General features: G+C 46.9%; 1 protein-coding gene across 1 annotated transcript in view; it reads right to left on the minus strand.

The window, feature by feature from the left end:
* SUCLG1 (succinate-CoA ligase GDP/ADP-forming subunit alpha) overlaps positions 1–23410 on the minus strand; it is a 35283-nt gene extending 11873 nt beyond the window's left edge. The window contains exons 1-5 of the mRNA XM_074285604.1: positions 23050–23410; positions 7693–7796; positions 3117–3233; positions 1279–1491; positions 1074–1131 (exon numbers count right to left, since the gene is read on the minus strand). Coding sequence (XP_074141705.1) covers positions 1074–1131; positions 1279–1491; positions 3117–3233; positions 7693–7796; positions 23050–23158 — 601 coding nt within the window. The 5' untranslated portion in view covers positions 23159–23410. The remainder of the gene's footprint in view (positions 1–1073; positions 1132–1278; positions 1492–3116; positions 3234–7692; positions 7797–23049) is intronic.
* Between the last annotated feature and the right edge of the window lie 1153 nt (positions 23411–24563).

A 24563-nucleotide genomic window follows, 5' to 3' on the forward strand; every position in this document is an offset into this window, starting at 1 on the left:
AACTGATGGGTGCCTGCCTGCACTGAGCACACACCAGTATGGTGAGCTTCTGGGAGTAGCGGACCACCAGGCTGCCTGAGGGGCCAGGGCACCTGCAGCCTGGGTGAGAGAAGAGAGACTGAGTGTTTCAAAAAAAATTTCTTTTTAAAAATCTAACCAAAATGATGGCTTGGTCCATACATAAACTAAAAGTCGCCAAAGGCAGAAACTGATTGCATCTGACCCTTTTACCTCTATACCTTCAAAGCATTAACTGAATGGAGTATGAACACTATGGTTTTGGACTCATTTTAATAGAGCATGTGTTTCTAATAGTTTTGTTGACTTTTTTTCTGTTACAAGAAAGAGTTCTAGGGGAAGAGAGATTTAAGAGAAAAAAGACTAAGATACAAATTTTAAAAGCTATTAAGGAAACTCCATTGGTTAAGGGTATCAAGCATATCATGGTTTTAAAAATCTCCATCTCAAATTGAGTGGATGCCCATCAGTTGGAGAATGGCTGAACAAGTTACGGTATTTGAATGTAATGGAATATTACTGTTCTAAAAGAAACAATCAGCAGGCTGATTTCAGAAAAGCCTGGAAAGACTTAGAGGAAACCGATGCTAAGCGAAGTGAGCAGACCTGGCTCTTTTCAACAATGAGGCGATTCAGGCCTGTTCCAATGGTCTTGTGATGGAAAGAGCCATGCGCACCCCGAGAGAGAACTACGGAGACTGAATGTGGATCAGAACTAGTATTTTCATTTTTTTGGTTGTTGTTTGCTTGTTTCTTTTTTTTCTTTTTCTTTTTCTTTTTTTTTTTTGCATAGAATGGCAAATATGGAAATATGTTTAGAAGAACAGAACATGTTCAACTTATATCACATTGCTTGCTGTCTTCGGGAAGGGGGAGGGGGAAGAAGGAGAAAAATTTGGAACAAGGGATTTTGTAAAGATCAATGCTGAAAACTATCTTTGCATGTGTTTGGAAAAATAAAATAAAATAAAGTTTTTTAAAGGTTCTGTGTTTTCAAACTTTAGGATTCTGAGAACTAAAAAAACAACAAACAGGAGAGAGCTCTCAATACTCACCAATTCTTCCTTTCTTGTGAATGTGGCCAGGCATGATGCCGATTTTGCATTCCCCGGGCTTAAGGAAAGTAAAACAGAAGCAAACACTTCAGAAAAGAGTTTCTGATACTCTCCAAGAATTACAAACAATTTACACGAAGACTCAGGTTAGCTCAGAGAGAGCAAGCCTCACAACAGGCTAAATCCCGGCTTACGCCTTACTTACATTGATGACTCCAGGGCAGTTGGGGCCCACCAGCCTCGTCTTCCCCTGCCGGAGCAGGGCATGCTTAACGCGCACCATGTCCTGCTGCGGGATCCCTTCTGTGATGCACACGACCAGCGGCATCTCGGCTTCCACAGCTTCTTTCACTGCAGCAGCAGCAAAGGGGGGAGGCACATAGATCATGGAAGCCGTGGCTCCCGTCTGTTCTTTGGCCTGAAACACAAATTGTGGGAAGTTGGCTGGGAGGGAAGTGGCCCGGGGAGGCTGGTGGAGGGTCCCTCAGAGACAGCACTGGGCCTGGGGCCAAAAGGCCCAGGTGTGGTCCTAGCCATCATCATTAATAGAAGGGATTTGCCAACACTTCTTAGTATATCCAGGGGACTGAAGAAGGAATGAGATCTTCCTCACAGCCCAAGTTTCCTTTTGTGAATCTTACAGACCCCTTGGGCCCAGACACACGACGGCCCCATGACCTTGCCACTTTCCATTCTCTTCTTCAGACACACAATGAAAGGGACAGAAAGACAGACTCTCTTGTAAGCCCCACTCTGGCCTTCCAAACCTCAATAACTGTTATTTGTGAGTTGGCAAGGCCTCTAGGAATGGCAATGACACCCCCTCCCAAAGTTTAAGCTCCATGAGGCAAGGGCTAGGATTTTATCCAAGTCAGCATACCCTGAGCCTGAAGAAGAGTTCTATAAATGCTTAGTTAATGTTTCTTGGCATGAATTTTCAATTGGTAAACATAAAATATTCCCAATGGTTGATTTTTTTTTAAATATAAGAATTATGATTATCAGCCCAAGCAACAGAACTTGTGCATAGAATAATCAGAATTCATGTGAAAATTCTGTGTTTTTTTTTTTGTTGTTGTTGAGTTTTTAATAACACTTGGATACAGAATAGAGAAAATGCAACTGTCTCCTTTCTTTGCAGAGAACACAGTTTATTCAGCCTGTTTGTTAGTTTTGCTGAACTGCTTTTTCTTTCTTTTTTCAATCTTTATTACAAGGAAAGGCTTGCTACGGAAATGATTGCTGCTATTAGAAGTAGTACTACTACTATTGCTTTATTATTATTAAGAAATCTTTCATCGAAGGGCCTGGCTAACAGTCATCTGATCTCCTAGCAGAGTCTTTCTGTGAATATTTAATGGGGAAATTGTTTAGGATTGACCCTGCCCCAAAACTGGATTATGCTTCCCCATACACCTATTATAGGGGTGGATGAGGGGCTGGAGGTGAGGGAGAATAGGGTTGGGAACACCATCTTTGTTCTGCACAGAGTAGGGTCAGACACAGCTCTCGAGTTGGGAAAGGAGAGATTCGTCACATAAATCTCCAAAGGAAGCCACAGTAAAAATGCTAACAATTGACATTTTTGGAGAAGCAAGGTAGCCCAGAGGTTAGCGAGCGGATCCAGTCAGAAAGCCCTGGGTTCAAGTTCTGTCTCAACTACAACCAGATAAGTCATTGAGCCTTGGAGGGCCCTGGCAACCTGTAATGTAGTACAGAAGAGGCCTTCTCAACAATGCAGGATGAAATCACTTCTTTTATAGGTCACCTACAACCCCCAACCTTTCTAGGAAAAGGGCCAACTTCCATTTCCCAATAGCTAGGAAATCCCTGAGAGTGACCGAGTGTCCGCAGGATGGGAAAGGACCCCAGACAGCCTTCAAAATGACTTCCGTTTCTTGTGTCTATTTAAGACGAAACCTAATTGTTTTCAGTACCCCCAAATTCTTAGCTCTCTCTCTTGCAAGTGGAAAGTGATCTTCCCACAGAGACACGATTCCTCATACAAAACCTCACTCCCAGCCAAGCTATAGTGTTCCTTACCTCCTTCACAGTATTAAAGACAGGCAAGCCCAAATGTGTCTTGCCTCCTTTCCCTGGCGTTGTTCCTCCAACCAGTTTCGTGCCATATTCCAATGCCTGCTGGCTGTGAAAGGTTCCCTGGGGGAGAAACAAGACACAAAACATTTGATAAAGGGAAAGCTGAAGGCCCCAAGAATAACAAACATAGCCCAGTACACTTTAGACCTTTTGCCACAGAAATACTGATAATTAAAAGAGGAATAGCCAATCCCTATTTTCACTTTAAAAACATCAATTCTCTGTTATCCCAAAGGTCTAAGTACAGCAGTGTCATTAATCTGAAGGTCACTTCCCAACTACCCCAAGACTCCAGAACACAAATCTTAGAGAAACTTGCTGGGCCCAAACTCCTTAAGTGTGTGTGAGGGGGAGGAAGGGAGAGGGAGAGGGGGGAAATCCTAGTATCACTTTATGGGATATATTTGAGGAAGATTTCTATTCACAAAATGTTTTTTATATAAAAGTTCCGATACTTGCAGGTACTTTCAGCATCTAGAAAAACTGTCCACACAGAAAAACTCAGTGTGTGTGTGTGTGTGTGTGTGTGTGTGTGTGTGTGTGTAATGTATGTGTGTCACAGTTCATTTCTCAAAGATAATGGGCAAATAAACACTGCTATTTTGTCCACGATGGGGAATAAAACTGTTCATATTAACAACATGACCAACATTTTAAAACAATTAACAATTATTATTAACAACAACATATTTAAGGGAAATCCCATACTGCAAAGAGATTTTTGTTTAAAAACTAAGACTTTTGGATAGAGAAAATTTATAAAAAGTCAATTCTCAATAATTCAGAAACCAGTCTGTGGAATATCCAAGTCCTTTGCCTCTTCCCTACATCTTCTTGCTGGGACCTTTGGGTATTCTATTACCCATGAGTACCTTTTCTAGGAGAGACAGGGAAAGGAGAAGGAAATGAATTTAAAAACCAGTCCACACTGTTGTCTGTTAGTGGTAGTAGAAATGACTTGAAAAATGAAAAGGTTGAAAATGATGAATAAAATGAGATCTGGAGTAGATCTAGAGATCCAAATCACCCCTCTGATATCAGCCTGTCTACTGATATCTACTGATAAGAATTATAAGGTAAAATTCAGATTTGTCTGGGAAATATTATTTGTATTATCATAAGAGATTGGTGCTACTATAGAAATAAGATGTGTTAGACAAAGTAGGAATTCCAAAATTTGCAATTTATACATTCATGATATGTTAAGCACATTATTTCATAGCTATCTGTTACTGGCAGTGGAAAAGACCAGAAAAATAAAAATATTGAAACTGATGGGTAAAATGGGATCTGAAGTAGATATAGGGATCCAAATCACCCCTTTGATCTCTGTCCCACAATAACTACTGCTAAAAGTTATAAAATAAAATGTAGATTTGTCTGGCAAATGCTGTTTGTATCATTATAAAATGATTTGTGCCATATTTCTATGGCAATAGAAATAAGATGCTTTAGACAAAGTGGGAATTCCAAACTTTGAAATTTATATACTCATGATATGTCAAAGCACATTATTTCATTGATAGAAATGACTAATAAACTAAAGCATGATTAATGAACTGATATCAGGAACATATGGCCTTAATTAGTTTGCAAATAGTTACATATATATATCTCACATAATAATTTTATACATAGTTTATTAATTAGAAAGGCAAAGAAATAGAATCCCAAAGTTAGAAGGGACCTTAGAGATCAGATGAAAGTTCTAGGCTTACCCCTGGCCTAGAACACCCCAACCAAAACTCACTGAGCCTCCAAGCAGGCCCCCAATGAAGTGAGGGGAGGGGATGTCCACATGGCCTCCAAGGCAGCCTCCCCACTTTCAGCCCGCTCAGGAGTTCTTCAGCTGGGAGTAGTGACCCTGTGGCAGTGTGGACAGTTAGGATTATCCTGACATCAGGCCTTCATGTCCCTCCTGGTTCTACCCTCTGAGGCAGTCACCTTAATAGCTGAAGGCAGCCATGTGCCCGAGCTCCTCTTCACCAGGCTAACCGTGCCCTGTCCTTCGAGTCAAGCTCCCCTCAAGGCACATAAAGGTGAGATGCTAAGGAGTAAGTCTACTTGGGAAAGGCTGCCTTCTCTAATAACGCTGCTGCCCCGGCCACCCGGCACTGTGCCAGGGACGGTGCTTTTCCCAAGCACTCGAGCTGAAGACACAGGGCACTTGGCTCAGGACCCACCCACAGGGTTTATCTTTTCCAAATTCATCCCTGAGACCATCTACCCAAAGGGCTTCTGAGCTCCCAAGTTCAGTGCTGGGAAGCTAGGAAATGTGGCTGGAGGACCAGGAGCATCAGACTGGCCACAACCAAAAGCCAGGTGAGCCCATAGCAGAGAGGAGAGCCAGCTTCCGAGCCGGGAGAGCCCACAAGTTCTGGGATGTTCTGCTCAAAGATCTTTACTGGCATTAGGAGTGCTGCAGATCTGGGCCAGAAAAGAAGGATGAAGACACTCCGTGTGCCAGGGACTCAGATACTGTGTAAGAAGAAACCTGGACAAATCTCTACAATCATTTAGTCCAGTCTCTTCATTTTACAGAAAAGGAAAGTGAGGTCCAGAGAGGTCAAGTGTCTTGCCAAAGACCCTAGAACTCATGGCAGAACCTCGGGCCTGCGATGCTCTCATCCACTCCCACAGGCGCCTGCATAAATCTCAGATGACCCCAAGGATGATTCCGTGCTCCCAGGCTAGGCTGACCTCAGGAAAGGGGCGTCCACCTCCTCTGCCTCCCCAGACCAGCAAACAGTTAACAACAACCCCCCATTTTGGCTTTACTACACATTTTTCACAACAGTTTTAGCAGCTCATAAAAGTCAATATGTGAAATGAATGTTGGCAGCCACTGGCAATTTGCATTGCTGGGTATCTATTAAGAAATAAAATTTTCCCTCATTCATATGTGGAACAATGAGTGCCTGAGAAAAAAGAACTAATGAGCTGAGATGAAACAAAAACGCAGAGTCCCTGCGGAAATAAGCTTTAAATTTAAAACCAAAGCATCGCCTCCACATAACAGCTTCTGAATGAACAAATAGTAACTAGGACAGTTAAGACCCTCAGTGGCTGAACGTGAGCCTAGAGTGAACAGGAACGATGGACCACAATGGAGACAATGAATCTAACTGTCCGGACCAAGAACCACCTGAGAGGGCCCCACAGCTAGGGCCGGCGCTCAAGTGATGCTCAAGGGAAGGACTCCCGGCCCACGACCACCCCCTGCTGCTCTGCGGCTGAAGCCCTGCAGGAGCTCTGGCCCGGCCAGCCTGGGACTCTGGGTGGGCGTCTCCCCTCGAGGAGCAAAGGTGGGACAAGGCTCATTGGCTGTTTGGTAACAGGATGTCAAATTTTCAGCTACAATGACTCTCCAAGATCAATAAAACTGGAGAAAGCTGCCATCTGTGCTGCTTTGTGCAGAGAACAAAAAATCACAAGCCCTCAAGTACTGGCCGGAGTATAACCACATAGGAGTTTTCTATGTAGCTCACACTTTGTGGCTAGGAAGCAGGAGGTTTCTGGTTAATCCAACATTTTGGTGACAGAGTGACAAAACACCTGCTTTCAGGGAATTAAAACACAATAAAATGCTTTTATCAAGTTATTTGTATGTACACTTCCTTTCCTTCCCCCTGTGGTACATACAGTAAGCTCCTAGAGGGCAGAGAACGATTCTCAAGCAGCTGTCTCTCTTACATACCTGGCCTGGAAGATATACAGTATTTGTTGCTTAGGTGCCAAACTTAATTTCCTCTTTTTTTGGTTCAAACAGATGATTCAAAAGGTACTTCAGGATCTTGTTTTGTCTTGGGGGTGGGGGTCACTGCTTTGAACAGCAACTGTTTGCCTCATAAATGTATAAAAAAGCTACTGAAAAGAGTTACAGCTGAGAATGCTGTTGATTAAGCCAACTTTTACTGACAAAAAATTGTGGCTAAAGGGAGAGAGGGGAGAAAAGGAAAAACTAATGATGTCACCCACGTTTTAAACCAGAAGCAATTCAGAAAAAAAAAATTCAAATAATGAAAGGAATGACATTTTATGAGAAATATTATTCCATCCAAATTGATTTTTTTAAATCTTCATGAATGAACAATGTGTTTAATTTTTAACGTAATCTCAAAGTAAAAAAGAGCTTCCAAACCACAGAATTGGAGATTATGTTGTTCTACGGGTCATGAAATAGCACGAAGATGCCATAACGATTAAAATACATCACCCAGGGCAGATAGGGGGCGCAGTGGATAGGGCACCAGGCCTGAAGTCAGGAGGACCTGGGTTCAAATCTGGTCTCAGACATTTAACACTTCCTAGCTGTGTGACCCTGGGCACGTCACTTAAACCCAATTGCCTCAGCAAAAAAATAAAAGAAAATACATCACCTCATAAAGAGATGATGAGAATACTTTGTTATCACATAGTGCACAAAAGAGAACAGGAAATCATCACTCAAGAATTTTAAGGGAAAAAAAACGAACTAAGCCAATCCCTCCAGGACAGAAAATTGACAGCACGTACACACCTGCTTGCCAGTGAAACCCTGGCAAATAACCTTTGTGTTTTTATCGATGTAGAGGTTTTGCCTCGAAGCCTGGTAGGCGCAATGCCGGACTCCGCTCTGCTGCACTGAAAAACAGAGAAGGCGATGATGAGTATAATGGGCACGCAACTGCCAAGTCAACAGCAAGCCCATAAGCCCAACGCCCTGCCAGACTCGCGCCTCAGCCGCTCCGACACAAAACCACTCGGCGCTCACCACAGGCAGAATTCGGTGGCAATGGCTGCACTGAGAAAAAGAAACCGCTTCTCCATCTCAAATTCTGCAAACGGAGGCAAAGAAAAGCTGAATGGCTTGCCCAGCCTTCTGCAATTAAAGAATGCCAAGGCTTAAATCAGAAATAGCTTCCCAGCCACGGAATACTATGTAAGTGACCCTGAACACCATCTTCTTTCCAACTTCTGTGGGGCTCGGTGCTGACAGAGTCAGTAAAATACACCTATCAACTGATAAACACTGAACCCCACAGAAGATGGGCCCAACAGGCTAGAACCGGAGACCCCCAGAGAGAACCATCTGTTTAGCCGGCCCTCTCCTCTCTGTGGGGTTCCCTTACCCCTCTGCCATGTTATCCTCCAGTCATCCTCCCAGTGGGAGGAGCGCCCCCCGGCTCTGGCTCTCCCACTTGGGACAAGACTGTATTTATTCTATTCTATGAGAGGTTCTCCCCAGCACCACAACTCCCCTGTCGTGCTTCTGCCTTTCCATCTCTTGTCCTAGGAATGGCAATTAAATAAATAGGACCCCAGTTTCTGGAAAGGGTCCGACTCCCCTCTAACTTCAGCCACCAACCTCGTAACTCCCCAGGCCCAAAACCCTTTCCCTGGTCACCCCTACCCCTGTCTCCCTCCAGCCCTTAGGACAGTGGCTGTCTCTCAGCAAACTCTCAATAAAAATTCTTCTGCACAGATTTCATGGGCTTCCTTTGCTCCCAGGCTCCTCTTTTTGCAATTTCATTCCAACTTAAGTCTGGCATTCCAGCCACTTCCCCCTTAAGGACTAACTCTAAACTGTTCCCTTGCATATATTCTGTGCTCCATTCCCTGCCTTCCTGAATACACAGCACACAGATTATATAATACACACGCTGCAGTATCAGTGCAATGGATAAGGACAGAGTCTCCACACAGACTATACAATATACACGTTGAAGTATCAGTGCAATAAACAGAAAAAGTGCCATAAAATAAAATGTCGATGGGGAAGAAGGAATTTAGAAACTAGATCTAGAAAGAATTAGAACTAGAAGAGCTTTATAAGCCACCTTAAGCCTTTCATCTAAGTGAAGACACTGAGGCACGGAGAGATGACTTCCCCAAGATCACAAAGGTAATAAGGACAAGAGGCAGGATGTAAACTCAAGTCCAAAGTCCCTCCCATTCCCCATTCCCCATCCCCATAGACACCAATCCCGAAAATAGGAACAAAAGAGAAGAAACCTGTGGTCTTTAGGAGTTTGGAGCTTCAGCGGGCAGTGGGGAGCCACTGAAGGTTTCATATGGCCAGCTCCCTGCAGGTAAGGTGAAAGGCTACGCTCGGACTTCCATGTCAGAAAGGTAAAACAAACGGGTATTTAGACTGGTTTTCCAAACCCGGAAAATTAACTGGAGGGATGACAGTGACTGTACGACTATCCCGAGACAGAGTAATAGTGTGGCTTGCAATGGAAGGGAAAAATGGATTAAGAATAGTTTGGATTGCAGTAGAAGGGAGAAATGTCACCACACAGAACCGACAAAAATCAGGGCTTGCTCGGCTCTTTGGAATAAAGGGAAGAGAAGAGGAGGGATGGGGTCAGCAGTGACCGAGGCTGAGGAATCAGAGAGGAGAAAGCTAACAAATCCCACTTCAGACAACAGACTTTGGGACGCTGACAGGGACATCCAGGAAGAGATGCCCAAGAAAGGACCCCTGACCTTAGTAACAGAAACCGCCTCTGACTTCCCCTTCCCTCTTCTGTTCCCTGCACACCGACAAGGTCAGGGCCTACGGCAGCTAACAAGAAGAGCAAAATGAAGTCTTTCATGATGACTGGACGATGCTGCTCCACTGGCAGACCCTGCCACCAAGTCAGTCTTGGTCTTTGTGCCTGAGCCATGGGACAGTCTCCCACCTTCCCCCCTTAAAGATTACTTCCGGATGCCTTCCCACACCGTGTCCCGCAAGATAACCAACAACCAGACAAGACGGCTAATACACCAACCACGGAAGTCTGTCTTCCAAAGGATTTTGCCAGAGCAGACCGGAGGGTTGGCAAACGGCTTCCCCAGCAGAGGAGCCAAGAATAGTTTTAACACAAAAACAGGGGATTTAATACCAATAAAGGCAGTTTGCAGGACTCAGCCCAAGTCCTAGTGTACAGACCACTGGGCTAGAGCAACAGTGTGAACCTGTTTAAGAGGAAATTCAACAAGAATAAATATGAAGTCTTTCATGTTGGTTCAAAAGGAAAAATTTTAAAAGTAGAAAATGAGGGAATCGTGCTTAGAGAGCACCTGTTCTTTAAAAGTGTTGGGGACTGAAATGGCCTGGAAGCTCAAGGAATCAGCAGAGTGAGGAGGAGCTAAAAAGGTAACAAACCTCAGGAGGGGACATGGGCTCCAAGACTGGGCTGAATCTGTTAATGAATTCAGAGGAATCTCCACTGGGCTTTTAAAGCCCTTTAGAAGCTGGTCTCTTCCCACCCTTCCATTCTTCCTGTACCCCACTCCCTCCTACACTCTCACTATTCAGTGACAGCGGCCTCCTTGCTCCAACTCTGGCCATTTTCACTTGTCTTCCTCCTTATCTCCCCCTCCAGCCCTCCCTAGCTTCCTTCAAGTCTCACTAAAATCCTACCTTTTGCAAGAAGCCTTGCCCAGGGCCCCTTAGTGCAGGTTCCAGTCTACCTCATACAGATCTTGTTGGTGCACAATTGTTTGCGTGTCATCTCCTTCCATAGCCTGGGAGCTCCTGAGGGCAGGGAACTTTTCCACCTGTATCCCAGCACGGAGCACAGGGAGCGCCCTAAAAGCACGCTGAGCCGACTGAGCCGACTTACACCGGCTGTGAGCCTCCGACTGCATCACTGTCAGGGTGGAATGTGCTGCTGCTCTCCAGCCCGCCATGCCCCTCTCCTCCGGCCCTCAAGGTTGGGCCTGAATCTTAATTACTGGGAAGCTGAGAAAAGCCATGACTCAGATATAACACAGGAAGAACTGGCACGGAACAATCAGGGAGAAGCTGGAGAGAAGTAAAAAGCAAACAGCCTAACTCCATGAAAGTCACCACGAGTGCTTGTTCTCCCATTCTGGGCCCAGCTCCTCCACGTGGTGTGTGCACACTCTCCAACCAATTCCGTGCACTATTTATCCAACTGCAGAACATCGTCTGGACAACTAACAAAGCCATCCCTTTAAAGGCCTAACTGGGAAGGGTTCATTTAAGAAACGGCAATATGGGGAAGTTTGCTGCCAAATAGGAACCCAGAGGACATTATCATCTCTAGAAAAACTTTTTTTCCCTTTGGACCCTGGGCTAAGCATCCACATCCTATCTCCCTTCTGTTTATTTCTTGCCTTTTATTATCTGAAGATGGACAAAGTTATCTCTACTGTTCTTCCTCCCACGGTGTGGGAGAAGCAATGTCCTAACTCCTCAATCTCCTTGGCAAGGCAGGGTAGTTTTTCCTTGGGAGGTACTGACACCATTCTCAAGACATAATTGCTAAAGAGACTAAAGACTGACCTCCATGGGTAGCAAGTTTCCTGGATTGGGAATTTTCTATTGCCAAGAATAGAAAGATAGGAATAAGGGAAGAGGGGAGAAGCAGAGGGAACAGAGATATCCCTATCTCTGTTCCCTCTGCTTCTCCCCTCTTCCCTTATTCCTATCTTTCTATTGAGAGTCCATTTGCTTGGGAGTTTTAATGAATTCTTTGTGGAATTTCTCAATTTTTTTTTTTTTTTGCATCTAAATTGCAGTGATTTTCATGGTGCTCTTTGTTTATCACACTTATCACAAGTACTGCAATAGAGCAGGTCTTCTTAAACTTTTTCTACTTGCAACCCCTTTTCAGCCAAGAAATTTCCCCATGATTCCAGGTACACAAGCATATAAAATAGATATACAAATCAAACATTTACTGATAATAAATCATAATTTTGCAATGCCCATATTCAGCTATGAAATTCCCTATGAGGACACAACACAGTTTAAGAAGCCACACATTAGATAACCAAATATCACCTGAAATTATGCTTTCCATCACCTTTGGAGGCAGGATGAAACCAGCGTTTACCAATTCTTTTACCCAAGTTGTTAACTCAGTTTAGAAGTCAGCCTTCCATTGATTACCACCATTTTCAATTTAGCTTTGTTTACAACAAAAATGTTCCGAAGGGTCTCCTATGCTCCAGAAGCACATCCCAATAACCAGGAGGGCACTGGACATAAAAGCACGATTAGCGAAATAATCTCTTCTTGGAAGACACTCAATCATCTAAAAATTGATTTCTTAGCTCCTTATTGCCTTTTCTACAATTCTGCCACTATTACTGCCAAAGCAGAAAAGAATCAGCACGTTAATAAAGGGCATCCTGTATTTTCCTGTTTCAGAAGTTGCCAATGTCAAGAATTCTTCATTAACTCTCCAATAGTAGTAGCGAGGTTGCATGGTGAACCTCTTGATGCTGAACTAGTGTAGTCCTCCAGAAAGACTACTAGTAAGCCCAGAGTAGTGGGGTGAGGTGACTCCTTTACAACATGGTGGAAGAGGTTAAGCTTGTAACACTGGCAATGCTTTTCCAAACCCAAGATCATTTCTAATTGTTCCTAGGCTTTTCTAAGAAGCGTCAAAGTTGGCCTCGGTCAATTGACAAGAATATCCAACCCTAATTAACTTGGAATTTACTTAGCAAATTAAAAATATCAATGGAGCTAGGGGAATGTTTAAATTACTTAAAAGAGTATGCTTTTCAAGAACTTCAAATTTAATAATCTCATAGCAAACCATTCTTAAGTATCAAAGCACAAGTCAAATCTTTTAGGTTACTTTATGTCTACTTAACACAACTGAACTTAAAACGATGGATGTTAGAACAAAAAGAAATCTTCCAACTACCATTTTATTCAGCCTTCTTTTTAAACAAATAATAAAACTACATTTCCTATAATGATCTGTAACTCACATTGGCCTTTTTCCAAATAAGATCATATTTTAATGAACTCCATGGGACATATCTATATTACTTTGTAATAATGGAAATTTTGCTGATAATACTAATAATAATGAAGTATTGCCAAATTCCTCTCTAGTGAATTTGAAAATTGAATGTTGTACTCTGAACTCAGTGAGGAAGAAAGGCTGTGAAACCCAAAATCCATTCTCAAAAGAAGCCCCCAGCATATAATGGAGAAAATAATAGAGCTGAGTCCAGAAGCCCTCAGTTCCCAGTCCTTCTCTGCTACTTATTACCTATGAAAGTCACTTGATCTACCTCTTTGGGTATCAGTTTCCTGATCTGAAAAATGAGCTGATAAGACTAAAGTTTTAAATCCTTTCCTTCAGGCTCTTTCTTCAGATCTTAGAATCTTAACGAGTATATTTGCATAATGGGTTTAACAAATAAGATTCCAGGTAAAGAGTAATTGTGAGTTCACAATTGGACAAATGTCCAATTCTCTTCTGGCTACAATAAAACTAGCCCTCAATTAAACTGATTTCTGAAGATAGTGGCTCCGATCCTGACAATCCATCAAAGAAAGGATTCTCTCTCTGAATTTTGTGTGGCCAAATCTGCAAGATGCTTTGTCTAAATGCCACCTGCTGTAAGCACTGAAACACCTATAACATACAACTTATGAATGGGTTATGTTCCAAAAGGTGACTTTTTTTTTATATCCCAGTGTCCCACAGGAATATACCACATGTGGTCTGGCTCTCGGATGGTCCCAGAAGTCCACTCTGATGTCTCCTCAAGTTGGAAGGGCATCAGAGGTCTGACCCACTCCCACCCTCCATGTTGCCTAACTCACCTTCTCCCCCTCTGCCCAATCCCTTCACTCCAAGCACATCCACCTGCTGGGGGCCCGCAGCATCTCTCAGGCAACGGCCTCCTGACTGCCATCCCTCCCTGGTCTGACCTCTCTCTTTCCCAGAATTCCCCAGTGAAAGTCTCTGCTGCAGCCAGGATAAAAGATGGATTCCTGGCTGGCACCCCTCGGCATCCTAACCTCACACAGAGTTCCCACAGACAGCATCCCGTCGCTCGCCTAGCATTCCTCCATGCTCTAATGCTCTCCCTCCTCTTTTGTCTCTTCCAGCTGGAATCCTTCCCTACATCTAAGTCTCGGCTTCAGGGCTGCATCCTCTCTCTTGTGAATGCTGCTCCCCAGTGTCACCTCTTGGGGTCCCCATTTGGACACACTCATCTCTATGTTTGCAGCAGGTAGAACAGGAGGCCCTGTCTCTGCCTCTGGCGTCGGGCTGCTCGGTACATGGTAGGAGCATGAAGGAGCAAGAACGGAATGGAAAGGGTGTCTCCTCGGTCTTCTCCACTCTACCCCCAACTCTCTTTTCTTGGGGTAGCGTCCGGACCCCTCCCAAGACCTTGGAGCTGAGGTATTCTAGGGCTGGTGCCAGGTCTTGGCTAGGACCTTCCAGAGGGCTCTGGGATTTCTGACGAGAGGTGGGCACGGCACTTTTGGCTACATTTGCCTTTTTTGCTTTTTAACCACCAGACAGGGACAGCTAAGTGATGCAGAGCGTGGAGTGAGGAGCCACAGGAAGCCTCCCCACCCTTTCCGAGTACAAATCCTGCCTCAGACAGTCATTAGTTGTGTGGTCCTGGGTGTTTGCCTCATCTGTAAAATGAACTACAGAAGGGAATGGCAAACCACTTTAGTAGCTTTACCAAGAAGCCCCCCCACAAAGTGGTCACAAAGACTTGGCCACAACTGAAAAACAATCTAGGTTACACGGCTGGCTTGCAATGAACTTTTAAAATCCATGGTTCAATTTAACAGCAACTATGGCTTAACTAGCTCTTTTCCCATCTCATCTTCCTGATTCCTGAATTTCCAGTCTGAATTTTCCCTCTGAAGCCCAACTTCTTCATCTGTAAAAACAAGAGGATAAGATGCACCGATCCCAGACATCTGTCCCAGGTAAGAAATGTTGCGATTCCACTACCCGGCAGAGGCCTACGGGCCAGCACTCCTTTGGAGCCGCCAGCTGACACGTCGAGGACCCCGTCTGCACTGCCCGGTCCCCTGGGCTTCAGGAGAATGGCGCTTAACCAGCTGTACAAGATCTGACCAGATGCCCCGAAAGATTAACTAGAATTCCCTGAGTTTGCTTATGATCGTCACTGTAATGACTGAACTTGGTGAGTTTGATAAATTTAGGCTTCACTAATTTTGCTTTGTTTTCACTCAGAGGAAAAAGAGAAACCCAACTGCCAATGCATAGAAAACTCAATGGAGAAAAAATACTCATTGTCTCTGGCAAGTGGCTGGATGCTAATGCTTGTGCTTTCAACTGGGGGTGCACCTCACTTTACAAAGTGATGGGGCCATGGATAGAACAGCAGGCCGGGAGTCAGGAGGACCTGAGTTCGAATGCAGAGGCTGGCTGTGTGACCCTGGATCGGCAGATGTGAGATGTGGCAGGCACCAGACATAAGCACAAAGAACAAAACTGTATTTGGGGCAGCTGGGGGCATGATGGATAGAACCCAGGCCCAGGGGTCAGGAGGCCCCGAGTTCAACTGACCTCAGACACCTGACACTACTAAGTGTCCCTGAACAAATCACTGAACCCAGAATGCCTTGCAAAAAAAAAAAAAAAAAAAAAAAAAAAGGGGGTGAAACATTGATTTTCTGAGCAAATTTCTATAGAGTAGAAAGAAAACTGAGGTCAGAGACAGAGCTCCTGGATTCAAATTCAGCTCTACTGCTGTGTGAGTGACCTTGGGCAAGGGAAGCTAATCCACTCGACCTTGGTTTTTATCAGTAAAATGAGGGAAGTGATCCCTGCTTGCTCAAAATTCTGATTCTATGTCCGAATTAAGCTATATATTGTTCCACATACTGTCCCCACAGAAATGACTCCAGCTTTCCATGAGGGGAATGGCTTACTTTTATCTACTTATGTTACTGGGCCCACACCGAAGCTGGCTTAGTGGAGACAGAAAGACCAGGGGTTCAAGTCTCCTGACTCACGTGACCTCTCCATGTTAGACAGAGGGAGCTTCCTACAGCTCCAGTTCTCCTTCCTGGGCTGGGGAAATGGGATTGAAGATTGAAGAAAGACAGACTCCCCAAGTTCAAGGTTCAATAACCAAAAAGAAAACTTTCAACTTAAACCACATCTGAAAGATCCCAGGACACCAAATTAAGGAGAGCCCCGGGGATCCCGGCCTGCCAGGACCACCCCACCAAGGCCTCAGGGCTCTGAGCTCATCTCAGACAAGAAAGCAGCAAGCAGCCCAAGCAGCCTGGCTGGCCAGAGCCTGTCATCAGTGAGGCTGGGCACCGCTGCCATCCCTGGCTCTTGCCCACTAGACAACAGACAACGAAGGCACACAAAAGTCAAGGAGGACTCTAAGGTCCTTTACAAGCCTCGAATCTGTGATCCTCGAGGGCATGAACTTGAAAGCCAACTCCATCCCAAGGGCGGCTCTTCCCTCCTCTCTGGCCTTCTTACCAGACAACTGGAGAGAAGCAAAGGGAGACTTTCTCAGAAAAGAAACTATCTAGTTCTTAAACACACTAAATCTTCCATGATGTCTATAAAGCACCTGCAGAGACAGACAGACAGACAGACAGACAGACAGACACACACACACACACACACACACCCCCCACTTACAAACTACCTGGAACTCAACTGCCTTGCTGGACCTCAGGAAGCCCTTATATGACATTATAAATGGTAGAAAGATGCTCGTAACTCAACGCAGCTGCATTATTGCCAAACAGCATTGGCCTGGACTCTGTAAAGAGGCTATAGAGTTGGAGGAAGGGAATCCTCCCCTGAGCACAGAGTCAGAATGGATCAAGTTCTAAAATAGAATCTTTCTCACCCTTCCCCTTCCAGAGGGCAAGCCCACCAGGGATTTATGGATTAGGACCCAGAAAAACAATCCCATGAGAAAGTGAGGTAGCTCAGTGGGTAGAGCATTTAGGCCTGGATTCAGGAATTCAAATCCTGCTTCACACAACAGCCAGATAATCCTGCATAAATTACTTAATTTCTCTCAGACTCAGTTTCCTCAACTGTAAGATGGAGCCAATAATAACAGCCTTTATATCCTAGGGTTCTTGTAAGGACCAAATTAACATATACATGTATATACACATACATATACAAGTTGGGGGAGGAGGATCCCTAGCAATTCTCAGTGATGACTGCCCACTGCCGTCCAGGGAGTGCAGGAGCACACCTTCCAGGCTGGCCCCAAGGCCACTGCTCCCCCAGGCCAAAGGGCTCTGCAGAACCTTCAGCACAGCCCATCCTGGCCAGTCCTGAGGAAGAAAGCAATATTTGAATTAATTCACAATAACATGTGAATAATTAACCGCAAGGTTATCTCCACTTTTAAAGGATGCTGGTTAATCCAAAGGGATCTCCAACAAGTAGAATTTTGAGTAGGAGTTTGTCCTTAGTTTTCTAGAGGCTATCTTGTCTTGCACATAAATTGGATTTAAGTGAAGCAGCTACAAAAAATCCCCCACCTTACTCTGAGTCCCTGAAGTCCAGTGGCAGGCCAAGTCGGACCAAGTGGCGATGGCCAGGATGCAGGAGACGACCTCGGCATCCTCAGGGTCTGAGCAGGCTCTGAGAGCTCCTGATTCAAGTCACAGAACGCTCTCACCTGCCCATTCTCCCGGGAAAGTCTTCACATGCTCGGAGCAGACACCCATGACACCATCAGGTTTAAGGCCCGTCAGTTACCCTTAATCTGTTCCAGTCCATCTGCCAAGAAGCTTTTCTGACCGGGTGCTATCCTTTGTTCTCGAGAAGGACCAAAACGACATCACTGTTAGAATCAAGTTACCTGTGTCTGACTGTGGCTCAGAATGCTCGGCCACAGGTCGGACAGGTAGTTCCCATGAGCATTTGGGGAGACTCTCCCACTTTGACCACCTTGTGTTTCCTCAATTCTCCTTTGCTCCTAGAGCACAGCCCCTTCTCTGATGAGGGCATGCTATACTGGGCAGTTCTGTGCCAGTGTCTCCCACGCCACAAAATCAACTCCAGGGTACTTAAGAGAGACCTTGAGAGCATCCTTGTATCACTCTTTCTGACACCTTGGGAGTATTCTGAGTGCACTCTCTATAAAATAACCTTTTTGGCAAGCGTCCATTTGGCATTCTCTATGGTAAGTATGGCCACTGCACATGTTCGAGCTTCTTGGAGCTATGGGTGAGTTAAGGTGAATCAGGTGCACACCAAAGGTGCATGAGGAGCCCCAAAAGGGCGCAGCAAGTGTTCACCCCAAAGGAATCACACACCCGAAGGTGGCTCAGTGGATAGAATGCTGGAGTCTGGAAGATCTGAATTCAAATCCAGCCTCAGACAGTTGGTTTGAGGTGGGCACAGTCATTTTTAAGACAGTGACTGAGTGTGCAAAACATGGCAATTAGCTCTACAGACACAAGGTGGATCTTCTGCTCTGAATCTCTGCTCTTTCAATGCTACTATTTGACCAAGAAGGGAAAGGCTTCCATCTGACTTTCCACTGCAAGAGCTGACCAGGGTCAATCTCCCACACTTTTCTCCTGACCCCACTGGTGACAAATCAAGATTCCTTTGTGAGTGACCACCCCAAGCTCACGCAGTTACCTTGTGCCCTAAAGAACAATTAAAGCAGCTAACCTCAAAGAACGCTTTACTCTGGGCTCTCCACTCAATGGCATACTCCTCTAAAACAAACTCCACTACTAGAGAGAATGTTTTATTGGCACCCAACTCACTGACTGGCTAAGTTTCAAACTTCCTTCCTTTAAGTATTTCCTCTCCTTCTGGAGAGCCTCAATCCTGACAACCACCACTTGCCCGCCACTGCCCGTGTATTTATTTCAAGTGTATGGCTGTCTGTGCTTCCTAAAGAGCCCTTCAGCTATTAGGTACTGTGGCAGGTCTGCAGTGCTACAGGACCTTTGGAAATCTTGAATCCGAAACTGAACCAGGAAGAACAGCACTGATGCCTTCCTCTCTGCCGCCAAGTGGAGGTGTTTTCACAAAAGAATGGAAGCTTCAGGAAGTGAAGAAATAACGAAAACATCCTCTGGTTTCTGGGGCTCGGCTTAACAAACTATTGGCCTGTTTGGGGGTACCTTAGAAAACACAGCAACCTGGAGGATGGCAAATCTGGCCCCAGTGCTCGCTCTCCCTTGTTTCCTGCATCGTTAATGGGCTGGCTTGTGAGCTCCAAGGAAGGAAACCCAACAGGTCACACCCTTTCTTCAACAGGGTTATCAGACTGGCAAATCAAGTGGGTAAGGGAGGCATGGTAGACCTGAGCTTTCATGTAACACTTGGCAGTGTCCCTTATATCTTTGTAGATAGAAGAGAAAGATGAAGGCCCAAGGGCAACAAAGTAAAGTCAGGTGCCTTTTTTTTTTTTAATCCTTTATGATTACCTGGATTTCAAAGTCATTAACAATGTCTCAAAGTAATTAACAATGTCTCTTACTCTACACACACACACACACACACACACACACACACACACACACACACACACATATGATATTTATTTTTTTGGCTGAGGCAATTGGGGTTAAGCTACTTGCCCAGGGTCACACAGCTAGGAAATGTGTCTTTAGCAGGATTTGGACTGAGGTGCTCCACTGCACCCCCTAACTGCCCCCTCTTAGGATATTCTTAAGGACAATCTGGAAATAATAAAATTGGATGATGGATTGGTCAATGGGAAAGAGAGGATTTTTATTTGTTTTTAAAAACAGTATCTCTAATTTCATTGACATGATCTCCTTGGAGACAAGATCTTGGAGGCGAGATGACAACTTGAGAATAGTACTTAGGTAGGTTCCTCACTGACTCAAAACATGAGTCAGCCCAGAAGATCTCCAGGGGAATAGCCCAGAGACCACCTGGGTCCTGCTTGGAGGATTTGGGTCTCATCTAACAAGCCGGAGCATTCAAATGATGATGATCCAGCAGGTAAAAACGAGACTAGGAGTGAAGGAGAAATATCACAACTGTTCTCAAATGTTTGAAGGACGAGCGGAGGTGAGATTGGGCCCGGTTTCCTGGGACCCAGAGGGCAGAATTCAGAACCACAAGAAAAACAGAGTTCGGCTTAAAATAAGAAAAGACAGCAAGCCATCAGGAGTGTTCAATAGAAAGGAAGCAGTCGTTTCAGCCTCAATAAGGTCTCCTCCTTGCTAGAGGGCATTCCTATTCAGTCTGTGGATGGCCATTCCAGCTCAGAGAATTCAATGTTATCTCCCCTTCTAGAGACAAGGCAGCCTTTTAATGGAAATTTAGGTTTTAATTCAAGCTCTATTCTGAGATTTGATAATCTGATAATCAAATTTGATAATCAAAAATAAGTTATAGTCTTTTTGGTGCAAATTTCTTCATTGAAAAAGTGAGTGGGTTAAACTAGATGATATCTAACGTCCTTCCAGCTGTAAAGTGAGATTCTGAAATTTGAAAGGTCTCCCGAAAACACCTGTCCTTTCCTTGGACGCTCTAAGACACACTTGATAATATGTGACCTTCCAGGACCTGACATTCTTGGCCCCGATTCCTTCCAAGTGTCACAACTTACATTCTGAAGGAGGGCCCCCCTTGGTGCTTAAAAGCATCAGCGACCCTTCACTTACAGATTCTCAGCTTCCTCTTTCCAAATGGAGTATTTTTCCTTTTCTTTACTGCCCGGCCATGTATTTTTCCCAAGAAATGTGGCAACAGCCGAGAGTGCAATGTCCTGAAACACACTTGACAATTTGGTCACTAAAAACACTATTGCAAAACTAATGACATTCAGTACAGAAAGGGCCATCGAGAAAAATCTAGAAAAAAATAGAACTAGAAATCAAAGTCTGCATTGCATATCACACACACCCAGGCAAAATCCCCTTGGGCCTTTAATACTAACACCTATCTTAGATCCGGAGACAGCCTAAACATTTTTTTTAAATTCATGCTAACAGAAAGAAAAACAAAGATCTCTATCAAAATAAAAACGTATTTTCTCCCATTAGTGAGAAGAGAAACACTATGGAAAGCAGTATGTCCTCCACTAGACTATCAAGAGCCGATTTTGTAAAATTCGTCTTCACCCCTTTCGGAAGGCGGCAGCCCAACAATCCAGCCTCGTTCCAGCTAGCATCTTATGCAAAGGCTCAGACAAGCCTTAAGCCTTTGCCTCTGAAGAGAAGGTTCAAACCTCCAAGCTTTATCGGGGTTTGGGGAGCCCAATAGCTGACGCCCAGAACCAGACCAGAGGGATCTCCCTTGAGCTATGGAATTCTGGGTGTAAGATCCAGAGAACAACTGCCATTGGGGAAAAAAGTCAGTCACTGTTCCTGACGGGTGACTCCTAATTCCCTGCAGGCCAGGAGCTCCTCTCCTCCTTCCACTAGTGGCTCCCTCTCCCCGACACCTCAAAGCGGCCTCCCCTGCCCCTCCCCGTAGGGCCTCTCTCCTGACTAAGGCTGGGCCGAAGTTATATTACACTTGTCAAAACGAGAGCCGTCTTCTTCTAAAACAGACCATCCTGTCTCTCCTTCGCTTCCAAAACGACCCCCACCCCTGAAGTCTAGCCTCATCTGCCCAGTCAGCGCTTTCTCTGGCCTCCGGCTCCCCCAAAAGCAGAAAGCAACACTCCTTCTACGCTGATCCGGACTTAACCGGTGCAGTCACCGCACCCAGGACCGGGCCTGAGAGAGAGAGCGTGTGGGTGTGAGTGCGTGGGAGGTACGGATGCATTTGTTTACATGGGGTCCCTCATAGAGCAGGAGGGCAGGGGTTTTTTCCTCCCATCCCCCAAAGCTGAACGCAGCATTGGCTCGAGGTGAGAACTTGGTGCCCCCCTCAGATCCCCGATCCCAAAGGTCCTGGAGGCCCCAGGCCTAAAACCCCATTGTTAAAGTCTCACGCCTCCTCAAGTCTACAGTCTGTCACAAAACACTCATGGCCTGGCTTCTCCCCACCCCAGGATTCTCCAGGCTCACCCAGAAGGGGTCAGAGAGCTTCCCTGACGAGTCAGTCTGAGCACAAGCCACCCCTCCTCCACAGCGCCACCAGTCTCCAGAGCAGACCACCCACCCCAGGCCCACTCATTCCCCACCTGGGTCCCCAGAACTGGGCCGCGGCGTGCCCCACGGTCCTAAATCCAAGCTCCCTGCGGCCCCAGCGCTCCTGACGCTAAACTTCCCAACCCCAAGAAGCGCTTTCCCCTGTGACTCTGTCCGAGGCCTCCAAACCGGGCTCTCCGGCTCCTCACATGGTGCGGCCCCTTGCCGGGGCTTTGGTGCCCCCCGCCCTCCCCCGCTCTTCTTCCTGGATATTGTCCGGTGACCTCATCCTCCGGTCCCCGAATAGTTCCCCCAGCCCGCCCTGGGCCTCTTGGAATTCTGGAACCGGGCAGCCCGCGGACATCTTTAAAAACCTTTCCTCCTCCTCACGCCCCCTTTCCCGCGGGCGGCCACCCCGGCACGGGAGGGGCCCCGTCCCCACTCCCCGCTGTCCCCCCGTAGCCTGCGGAGTCCAGCCTGGCAAAGCCCGTGCCTCCCTGGGTCTCGGGCCCAGCACGGAGCAGGCTGCCGAGGCTTGGGGCACCAGCAGTCCAGAGGAGCTCCTTCCTCCCCGGACCAAGTGAGCCGCCTAACGCATCGGTCCGGGCCGGCAGTCACTCAGCCCCGGGGCTTCCGCAGCGCCAGGCTGCTCGGGGTGCCAGGCCGGACCGCCGGACGCCAGGCTGCTCGGGGTGCCAGGCCGGACCCCCGGACGCCAGGCTGCTCGGGGTGCCAGCTCCTAGTGGCGGTGGCTTTGCCCCGCAGCTTTAGACTAGAAGCTCGCAGGTAGCTCTTCCTGCTCAGGGCCCCCCTCCCGGGCCCCAGTGCGGGGCGCACGCATGCCCTGCCCGTCGGCGACACGGGGCGGACGCGCTCCTCGGGACCTCCGCCAGAATCCGAGGCTCCCTGGCCGCAGCCCCAGAGCCCAGACTCCCCGCCCCCAACCCCCGCCTCCTCGGGCCTCGGGGCCCCCGCAGGCTGCGGCCTGGCCTCCCGGCAGGCGGCCTCGCACGGAGCGGGAGCGCGGCCTCGGCCCAGGAGCGGGGGAAGGGGGCTTGCACTCACGGAGGAAGGGGCGCGCCAGGAGGCGGGCGGCGGCGGCGAGGCCCGCAGAGCCCGAAGTCATGATCACGGCAAAGGCGGCTCCGGCAGAGGCTCCGGCGGCTCCGGTCATTCGCCAATGACACCCTCAGGACCCCGCGTTGGGGGCCTTACGGCGGCCGGCCCGCAGCAGCTGGCGGAGAAGGTGGCCGCGACAGACGCCTGCACAAACAGGTGCTACCACGGCTCCTTAAGGGCTTGCAGACGGAGAAGATGGAGGGAAACCGAAGTCCGAATACTGAAGGAGAAAGCTCGAGATTTCTCCTCCGCACCTCCCCCGCAGCCGAAATCTGCCCCAGATCTGTCCCAGGCAAACGGAAGACAGGCCTCTATGAAGGCAACGGAAGATGTTGGGAGAAGGGGCAGCGCGCAGCCTCCTGGGAAATGTAGTCTCTATCTGGGTCCTAGTGGAAGTGACCAAGGGAATGTTACAGAGCCGATGGGCAGAAGGTGAGGGCAGAGGAGTGCCCTGGGGCGGGGAACGAGAGCCGGGCAAAGAGCCCTCGGGGACAGAGAGGGACAGCAGCACCGGCACCTCAGCGCGACCTCATTCCTCCCCTTAAAGACTGATGATGGGGGTTTGACGATACAGTAGTAACACTTAGGGGCGCCCTGAGATTCTCCGAGGACTTGCACCCGTTATCCTCCCAGATGCTCTAAACCACGCGGGGAACCACCTGTTGTGGTGATCCCATTTCTCAAAAGAGGAAACTGAGGCAAGCGGAGATGCAGTGACCACACAGCCCATAAATGAGGCTACATCCAGGTCCCGTCCTCCGACGCCGTGCCCCGTCATAAAATGATTAACAATAATCCCCTGTACTTAGCTCGGGGTTGCAGAGGGCTTAACCTTTACCATCCCCCATGATCCCGGGAGGTAAATGCTCCCGTTAACCTCGGCGTTACTGCGGAGTGCGGAGGAGAAAAGCAGGGGAGCTGTCAATCACAGTGCCGGGAACTCGGAAATCACCAAGAGCTGGACTCAGGGTCTGCGCCCGTCACTTAGTAGCGGGGAGACCCTGGACGGTCCGAGGCTTATTGATCTGGCCGGAAGAACTCTCCGAGGCATCTCTGGGAGGTTATGGAAAAGGAAGCCCAATGATAAATGTGCAAATACGGACCGAAGAAGGGCACCGGCTTACCCTACATAGGATTATTGCTGTCTGAGGGAGGGAGAAAATTCTGGAGCACAAGCTTTTGCAAGGGTGGATGCTGAAAATTATTTTTATGTGTGTTTGGAAAATAAAAGGCTATTATTAAAAAAAAAAAAAAAAAAAAAAGGAAAGGCACGAGGCATCCTCTAAGGAGGTTTGGCCTCCAGAAGAGCAGATATTAAAGGGGAAGTGAAGGCTGCTTTCCAAGTTTGAGGGACTCTCCTCCAGGACAGTGGCTCTGTTCTGCTCAGCCCCAGAGGGCCCCCTGAAGCATCATGGAGCTTGTAGAGGCAGCTCGGGGTCTGACACATTTTCCCTTTGGGA

This window comes from Sminthopsis crassicaudata, chromosome 2 (assembly GCF_048593235.1).
Source record: "Sminthopsis crassicaudata isolate SCR6 chromosome 2, ASM4859323v1, whole genome shotgun sequence".
NCBI lineage: Eukaryota > Metazoa > Chordata > Mammalia > Dasyuromorphia > Dasyuridae > Sminthopsis > Sminthopsis crassicaudata.